The sequence below is a fragment of the Echinops telfairi genome, unplaced genomic scaffold, assembly GCF_000313985.2.
Source record: "Echinops telfairi isolate 266 unplaced genomic scaffold, ASM31398v2 ScPeMD7_4;HRSCAF=17, whole genome shotgun sequence".
Classification (NCBI taxonomy): domain Eukaryota; kingdom Metazoa; phylum Chordata; class Mammalia; order Afrosoricida; family Tenrecidae; genus Echinops; species Echinops telfairi.
In genome coordinates this window covers 38,845,415-38,854,739 of record NW_022103900.1, presented here as the reverse complement: position 1 = coordinate 38,854,739, position 9,325 = coordinate 38,845,415, and the positions used below count along the sequence as shown (strand labels likewise).

General features: G+C 36.7%; 1 protein-coding gene across 1 annotated transcript in view; it reads left to right on the top strand.

Moving 5' to 3' along the window:
• PTPN2 (protein tyrosine phosphatase non-receptor type 2) overlaps positions 1 to 9,325 on the top strand; it is a 115,597-nt gene that overhangs the window by 81,617 nt on the left and 24,655 nt on the right. Inside the window, exons 6-7 of the mRNA XM_004703843.2 lie at positions 3,901 to 4,110; positions 8,490 to 8,642. Coding sequence (XP_004703900.1) covers positions 3,901 to 4,110; positions 8,490 to 8,642 — 363 coding nt within the window. The remainder of the gene's footprint in view (positions 1 to 3,900; positions 4,111 to 8,489; positions 8,643 to 9,325) is intronic.

The window sequence follows — 9,325 nt, the reverse complement described above, 5'->3', positions numbered from 1 at the left end:
CCCCATTGGCTGAATTGAATTTACCTGGCTAGGTGATCCAATTCAAGTTCACGCCCACCCTTGCCTACTGGCGGGAACCCTGAGCATGTGCGCTGTGCCACTCCTTTGTTCCCCTAGCTTGGCCCTCTGGGCACGTGTTAATGGACATCTCCCAGCCCTATGCTGGCCTACCTAACAGTTATTCTAGAATAAGTGTGTTCCTTCTATACTGTTCAAAACCCCTCCATGGTTCTCATCAGTTATGAAAGAAAGTCTGTGTTCAAAGTAGAGGGCTCTGACTGGTCAGCTTGTCTGTTTTTATCTCATCCAGGTACAGCTCATGCTGAAGTACTCCATATATGAAATAGGTCTGTTCCCTGTGTGGAGGCCCACCTTTGTATATGCTTTTCCTTCTGTTTAGAATGAAAGCACCACATGTTTATCTCCTTGTATGACATTCCTTGACTACTGTTCTGGTTAATGAGTGCCTTTTCAATTTGAAAACAAATTTCAGTAACTGAATAGTTATTGTTGTTTATAGTAAGGATCCTTGTAAAAATTGATGAGCGGATGAACTCAGTGACAGTGAATACAAACTGGAAATATATTCATGAGATGATATTAATACACTCAGTGATGCTGTAGTTGTAGAGTGAAGTAGTTGAAAATAATGGAGGTTAGAAAATTTTGCAGACATTTTACATTCATTATTTTATTTATTCTCAAAACTGTTAGAAGTACTGTTATTAGCCTCATTTATGAATGCTGCAACTGTGACTTAATGAAAACATTTTACTTTAAAAACATCTTAGTACCTCAAGGTATATCTATAGGTATAAAATTGTATATATTTTAATTATTATTGCATGTAGTTACCTATCATAATTGTTAACTTGAGTGAAATGGCTTTACACAAAGCATATACATAAATTGCCAAAGGACTATTTGTCTTTTACCTGCTTAACTCATAAATAATCAGCATGGTTATCTTACATAACAAATTTGATATTCAGAAACTTTGAATTTCTAATTTTCCTTTAAAAATGTAAATGGGACTTTGCCTTCAAAGAAGAAATAAAAGCACTGGAATTTTTGTGCAGTATCCTTTAAGCACTAGAATCTCAAAGAGAACCAGATAAACTTATCTATGCAGGCAGGTGGGGGATTGGGATGCCTCTTGAATTGTGTGTGCTACAATAGGGGTCAGTGGGAGGGATGATTGGATGGGACAGGCTAATGGTTACTCAGTGACTAAGGCAAGTGAGACAGAAGTTTGCTCAAAGTTGCTAATTGTTTGGCTTTCACTCTGCCCTTCAGTAATCCTTTTTCTCTTTTCAGTTTAGTTGTTTTTTGTTTTTTTTCAGCTTGAAAACAGGGAAAAGACACAGTCACATATAAACATGTCTTCTATACCCACATAGTAAACATAGGGATTTTATTATTACTTCATGTGTTTGTAGCTATGAATTACTGTATATACTTGAATAGAAGCCGACCCAAATATCAGCCAAAGCACCTAATTTTACCACAAAAACTGCATTAGAAAGTACTGAAAAACTCGGCTTGTGCACAAGTACAGATGTTATATGATTTTGTGTTTATAATGCTGTTACAATAAGTAGGAGTAAATTAATCATAATTAATCTCTCAATAAGTCCTTTAGCTTGATCCTATAGGGGAAGAAAACCATTAATTAAAAAAATCTGTTAGTGGAAGACTATATTTTGCAAACAGCCATAAGCATTTCTGGGAACTAGCTTTTTATATCAAGACAGTGTGACCTAAGTTAAAAAAAAATTAGGAGACTGCTGTTTATACAGAGAAAAAGTAGTCACTCAGGACTGTAGAGTACCATAGGCTTTGAGCCAGAAGGTGATGCAGTAAGTAATTTTGCAACCTTGTAGGTCTTGTACCCTATCTGCTGTGCTCCCGCAGCACTGGGCAAGGGTGCTGTATGCAAAAGGCAGTCATCAAAAAAAGTAAAAACGTTCACTGAAATCTTAAATCTAGTTTAAAGGAAAATGTGGTTTTGTGCTAGCAATACCCCTGGGCTAATTAAGGATCAACTTTTTAGGTATTCTTAGAGGTATTAAGTTGTTATTATCTGCTTAGTGCTTTGTAAAAGAAAATTGTAGTTTTACTTTATTAATTTAGATTTCTTTGAAGTTCCTTTTAAAAATACGGTAAATGGACTCACCATTTTGCACCCAGCAAAATTCATGATTTTGGTATACAATTTTGTGAGCTTTCAGATAGCAGAACAGTTCCACCACCCTACCCCCAAACCCAATTTTCTCTTCCTGCTGATGGATAGTCAGCTCTACATCCCAACTGCTTCCAGCAAATACTTAACCTGTTTTTTATTTTCATAATTTTTTGTATTTTTCAGAATGTTTCATAAAAGCACAAGTCGCCTTTTTACTCTATTCCCCCCCCCCCCCCCCCCGTTAGCATATACTTAATTTGAATTTAAAGGAAATGTTTTAAAATATAAAAATGATAATGGTCATTTAAGTTACTAGTTGAGAAATCTTCTTGTACCTTTAGGAACGATGTTGAGAACTCTTAGATCACAGTGTGTTGGGAATTATCACAGCTAGATACATAGAAAGATGGGGTTGGGCACTGTTATTATTTATGTAAAAAATCTGGGAATCAGCAGACTGAAATTCTAAAAATAACATTTTAAAAAATGAAAAACAACTTCTAATTTTTCAATTTTTTATTAAGAATGAGATACTATATTAATTGAACTATTAACTGTCAAGATACCCAGTTTTTAATATATTGACATGCCTGAACAATTGTGCAGACATGTTGAAGCATTACTGCTACATTTAGAGAAATGACAGGTATAAGTATATATAAGACCAACAGTAATTGGCAAAAGCTAAAGAACATTTTCATGAGATAGTCAGAAATATCTAGAAAGTAGGAGTGAGTGCCAGCCAGGCTTCAGGAGACATTTAGTATATAATGGTAAACCATCTTAGTCCATTCACAAAAGCATAGAAACAGATTTAGGATTGGGAATTGCTATCATGCAGGAAGGCAGCATTTAGAATGGCTGTTTCAATTAAAACTGTAAAGATGGTTTCTTCTCATTAATTCTTAGTTCCACGTCTGTTCCTATATAACTCTAAACTCACTACCATCTCATCCATTCTGACTCATACAGCCACCCTATACGACAGGGTAGAACTGTCCCAATGGCTTTCCAAGACTAATTGTTAAAAGAGTAAAAAGACTTCATCTTTCTCCTGTGGAGCAACTGGTTGTTTTGAACTGGTGACCTGGTGATTAGCACCCCAACACAACCCACTGTGCCATCAGGGCTCCTTCTGTGCCTATGCAATAGACTCTAAAAGATAAATTATATGAAGGGGAGATTATATTTTAAAAGACTCAAATTCTCTAAGAATATCAGAGAATTTAAAATGTTATTAATAGGGTATTTTGAAAACTAGAAAAAAAGGAATTCACTCATGTGACTTGAGGAAAACCTTGATAAAGTGTGTGGTACAGCTCGGTGGTTGAGAATCTGAATTGTACACATGACTGCTGCAGCTTCGCATCCTAACTGTCATTTTTAGCCATCAGATTCTGCGTCTCTTCCAGTTTTGTCATCCGGAAGATGGGTTTTAGTAGGATAATTATGTGGTTTAAATTAATATCTAAGGAACTTAGAACATGCCTATAGGATAGATAATATATTCTGGCTTCCCTTAATGAAAAGCTTCCCCATCTTATGTAAGTGTTTATTGAAAACCAAATGAAAAAAATCATGGAACAGAAATTTCATATGGATTAAAAGCATTCTGGTAAATACACAATCTTCTGAAATAGGTTTTTAAAAGGGGGGAGAAAAAAAACAAATCCCCAAAACTAACGCTCCCCTCCCCATTGATTTTCACTTTGTAGAGTGGTGAAACCAGAACAATCTCTCACTTTCATTATACCACCTGGCCAGATTTTGGAGTCCCTGAATCACCAGCTTCATTTCTCAATTTCTTATTTAAAGTGAGAGAATCTGGCTCCTTGAAAGCTGAGCATGGACCTGTGGTGGTTCACTGCAGTGCTGGTATTGGGCGGTCTGGCACATTTTCCTTAGTAGACACCTGTCTTATTTTGGTAAGTGCAACTTGTGATTTCATTTTCATCTCGCTTATTATTTATTTGTTTATTTATGTCTCCTGGCAGAAGTAAGCTCTGATGTCAGTATTTCAGAACTGTGTTTTTTTCAAACTGAAACTTACGTTTTCTTTTGGAAAAGAGTAATAATCTATTTGTACCCTTTCAACTATCTTGCAAATACTGTATAGGATTACCATGAGTCAGAGTCAACGTGAAGGCCGTGGTGGGAACTCTTTCTTGTGACTTGTGGAGATTTGTCCAAGATAATTCTGGCTATCTCCAAGATGATTTATTCAGGTAGCTGTATGACAATAAGATGTCCTCCTCCTCCCACCTTTTAAAAACATAAATTGATATGTAGTGCTCAATCCCTTTCTCTTCAAAAAAGTATTCACCTTTGTTTCCTTATTTATAAACTAGAGATAGTAGTAGTACTTAACTCAGAGGGTTGTTTTAAGAATTACCGAATTAATAAATTTAGAACATGTCCTTGTGTATGGTAAGCACTCAGTAGATGTAGGTATTATTGTTATTACCCTGAGATTCATATCTATGCCCCCTTTCAATGTGTTGTTTTTCTACCAGCCCGTTCACAGTGATGGCAGTAATACTTCTTTTTAAAGAAGTTCATTTTTCCATGGGTTCCAAGGGGTATCTATTGACCTTAATTCATCTGTCAACTTTTACCTTGTTTTTCCCTTTTCATATTGCATTAAAGTCATCTATGATCCCTTCTGCTTCATTTCCATATCATCTGGCTGTTCACTTCAGTGTTCTTTGGAGTACTGTGCATATCCCTGCTCTTGTTTTAAGATGATCAATAACCTGGGCTTTTGTAGACTGATTTCCTAAACCCTGGCTTTACAGCCTTATGCTCCCTTGCCTTCATCTTTTGGTCTCTGTCTATACCACAAGAGCTCCTTGTTCTTAGAAAACTTAGCTATACATCATTGCACTTTTTTGAGCATTCCTTTTTTGTTTTTTCTTTTGGCCGTTACCTTTTTGAATCACAAGTACACATGAAGCATATTAAAAACAGAAGTTCCCGCCATCAAGTCCGTTCTGACTCCAAACGACCCTACAGATCACTGTAGAACTCCCTTGTGCGTTTTTCCTTCAACCATAAATCTTTATGGAAGTAGAATGTCTCATCTCTCTCTTCAGAAGTTAGTGGTTTCAAACTGCTGACCTTGCAGCTCCTCTGTAAAGCATGTATTACTAAAAACTTAGAGAAACATGCATTGGAATGCCAGAATTGTAAGATTAATCCTTATTAAGAAAGGGAAGATTGGTGCTTCCACACCACCCTTAATAACTTCTTTAGTGCTCTTGTTTTTTTTAGATTGATTTAGAACAGTGTTTGAGAAATAAGAGTTTTAGAAAAATACTCCAAAAGGAGGTTTCAAACCATCAGACACTCAAGCACTGAAATAGGCATTCTCAGTATTTTGTGTTATTCATGAATAGGAGAGGTCTTCTCTGTAAAGAACATGGCCCCTGAATGCGCTGGGGGCAGAATGGTTAAGGACTTAGCTGCTAACGGAAAGGTCAGCACTCTGAGACCACCAGCATTCTGTGAGAGGAAAGTCCTGCTGATCTACTTCCTTAAAGGTCTAGAGATCTTTTTTTTTTTTAAATCATTTTATTAGGGGCTCATACAACTCTTATCCCAATCCATACACACATCAATTGTGTAAAGCACATTTGTACATTCATTGCCCTCATCATTCTCAAAACATTTTCTCTCCACTTAAACCCCAGGCATTAGGTCCTCATTTTTCCCCTCCCTCCCCGCTCCCCCCTCCCTCATGAGCCCTTGATAGTTCATAAATTGTTATTTTGTCAGGTCTAGAGATCTTACGTAGCATTTCCACCCTGTCGTAAAGAAGTCGATCCACAGTTTATGGCAACAGGGTCATCAGTATCTTCAGGGAGCAAATACATGACACTGCTTCCTTTTGGCCTGGGAAAGTGCTTCATGCTCTTTCTTCTTTAGAACCAAAAACCTGGACACAGTTGCCCTCAGGTGAAACTATGGTAAACCCACCTATGTCTGTGTTCTTATAGAAGTACATCATAAGACTTTCTTCCACAGAGCCTCTGGCTTGCACAGACTGTGACAACCCACAGTCTGCGCAACCCTTGATTATTGTCGTTGGGTTGCTGTTGAGTTGATTCTGATTCATACTCCATGTGACAGAATAAAACTGCCCCAAAGGGTTTGTTTGTTTTAAAATTTTATTGTGAATTGCATGAAGGTATACAATTCAGCAATTCACACATTTTGTTTTTTGACATTTATTAAAATCCCTACCATGAAACAGAACTCTTCCTTGGTTAGTTGTTTCCATGTCTCATTTTGCAACTCTTTCTGCTGTCTGAACTTTGTCCTTGGGTAAATGCTGCCCTTTCTATCTCCATCTCACTGTCATTGAGTCAATTCCATCTCATAGTGACCCTGTAGGACAGAGTAGAACTGTCCTTGTGATTTCCAAGACAGCAAACCTTTATGGGAGTAGAAAACTTCCTCTCTTTCTCTCATGGAGTGGCTGGTGGTTTCAAGCTGTGATTTCCAGCCCAATGTGTAACCTACTACCCTACCAGGGCTCCTCTTGACTTTCCTAATGTTACTGTTCCCCGTATAAAGCTGTCTATTACTTGACAGAAAAGTGAGCCACAAGCGTGAATTAAGTTCCAAATCTGGAGAGTGATTAATAGCCATGGTCTCTTAAGGCTTTCACCAATTTTTATCCAACCTGTAGGTATAGTCTTCTTTAAGATTTTGAGTTTTGTCAGTAGTGGTAGCCAGGTAAGCACCATCTAGTTCTGCTGTCCTCAAGGCCATGGAGATGGAGGTTTGAATGACACATTAGTCCTCTGTGCTAATTGTTCCCAGGGACTTTTGATTTACTTCATTCTTCTGTGTTTTGCTCAGGAAAACATCAGTAGCTGCACTTACATGGCCGATGACAAGCTTTGAAGATCTCAGCTACTTCTTAACAAAGTAGTATATAAAACATTTGCTTTGTGGACTATATCATGCTTTGCTGTCCTCAGGATTATAGTCCTGAGCCCTCACACCAAGCAACTCTTTCCTCAAAGTAAAACACATTTTTTTTTTGTAAAACACATATTTTAAGGAGGCTTTGTATTCCTATAAAGATTTATAGTCTTGGAAACCCACAGGAACAGTTCTATGTCCAGTAGGATCACTATGTTTTAGAATCAGCTCAATGGGCGTTGAGTTTTGAGTTTGAGTATTGATCACTTGAGTGGTTTTCTTGGTGCAGAGCATTTTACATGTTTCATTTCTCTGAAGAAAGGTAGGAAGTAGCAACAGAATCTTGTCAGAGCTGCTGTATTACTTTACCATTCTGGTTGTTACGCTGTTTATTATTCAAAAATAGGATTACTACATTAATATGAACTTTAACATTTAAAAATTCTAGTGTCTATTAATCATAAATGTTAAAACTGGACTACATGTTTATGCCTGTTAGGACTGGATTGAGTCAAATAGCAAAGACCCTGCCCTCCCTTAACATCAACAGTTTTTTTTTCTTTTTCTTTTTTTTTCTTTCAGTTTTTTCTTAGGAGATAAGGAAATTGTTTGTTTTTTGGTTTACCAGGTCGATAGTCCATAGTAGTTTCCTTAAGGAGCTAGACTGGATCTTCACTCTCTGGATCTTTATTTAGTTGCAGGATACCCAGGCACCATGTCTGTAGTATAGATAGGACAAAGGGGTAAGAGCGGGGGTCATAAAAGTTTGCTCTTGTTAAGGTTTTGTTTCAGAGAAAAAGAAAACTTATTTTAGCACACTTAGCCAGAACTGGTTTGGTTTGGTTTGTTTGACCAATTACTGTCCAAATGAGCAAGTTAATGAACTGATTTGGCATCAGTTGTGAGTCAGCCGAAGAATAAAAAAACCCTCTATTGTCCAAAGTTTACAGCCATATTTGGCCCACCATCCCCCTTTCGGTGGTGGTGGTGGGGGATTACTCCGTATCCCCCTGGCAATGAAAACTTTTTGTGATATAGCCCCATATCCAGAATAAAGTGTAGAGATCTACTATAGGTTGAGGTTGCTGTGAATTGCAATCGACTCCTAGGCAACAAGCATAGTTTATGGTTTTATCTATTATTGCAGTCCCTGTGGATGGTTCCAGAGCTTCCTAGGGGACTGGTAACACCCACTTTAGGAAACCCTACTCTATATAGCTCTTGAGCATACTGTGATGGTTCTGCACAGTTGCTACTGCAGTATTAAATTATCCTTGTTTTTCATGAACAGCACAATGACTAACAGAAATCTTCGCAATTCTATTTTCTGAACTTCTACCACAAAAGGTTTTCATTATGTTCATTTTTCTTGCAGCTGGAAAAAGGAAATGATATTAATATTAAACAAGTGCTGCTGAATATGAGAAAATTTCGAATGGGACTTATTCAGACACCAGATCAACTCAGATTCTCATACATGGCTATAATAGAAGGAGCAAAGTTTATAAAGGGAGACTCAAATATACAGGTAAACCCTTTAGGAGAAAAATGTACCTGCGTGTTATAGTTAGATACAGTTGGCATCATATCTATACTTCAACTAAGCATTTATCCTTTTCTTTCAAAAATACATTTACATTAATATGACCAATCTAGCCAGTTATCTTAAAATGTAAAATTTTGGTTCACTTCCTAATATATACTTCAGGCTCTTGTTAAATTGTTAATGTGAGAATTTATACATCTAATTCTTAAGATGAACTAGAAATTTGGGGTACTTTTGTCCCATTGAAAGCTTGATTTGGGATTATAGACAATATAATTTACATGTACTTTATAACACAGAACAACTTGAGTACTATACTAGTCAATAACGTTTCAGTGAAATGTTTTCTGTTGGGTAGTTTTATTTCATGAAAATATTTTTATTGCATATTTGGAGAAGCTAGGTGTAAGAACTGATTATGAGAAATCTATTATGTTCTATTGTACTATGTACTAACATGAAATTTAAAATAGAAATAAGAATAGACATTGTCACCCAACCCTCACTCCCCTTTGGGAGTCTCTTTATGTTTTTAAAGATAAGAATATTGTTTACTACCTCTGTAATTTCTTTTTTTTTTTTTTTTAATTGTTTTATTAGGGGCTCATACAACTCTTATCACAATCCATACATACATCAATTGTGTAAAGCACATTTGTAAATTC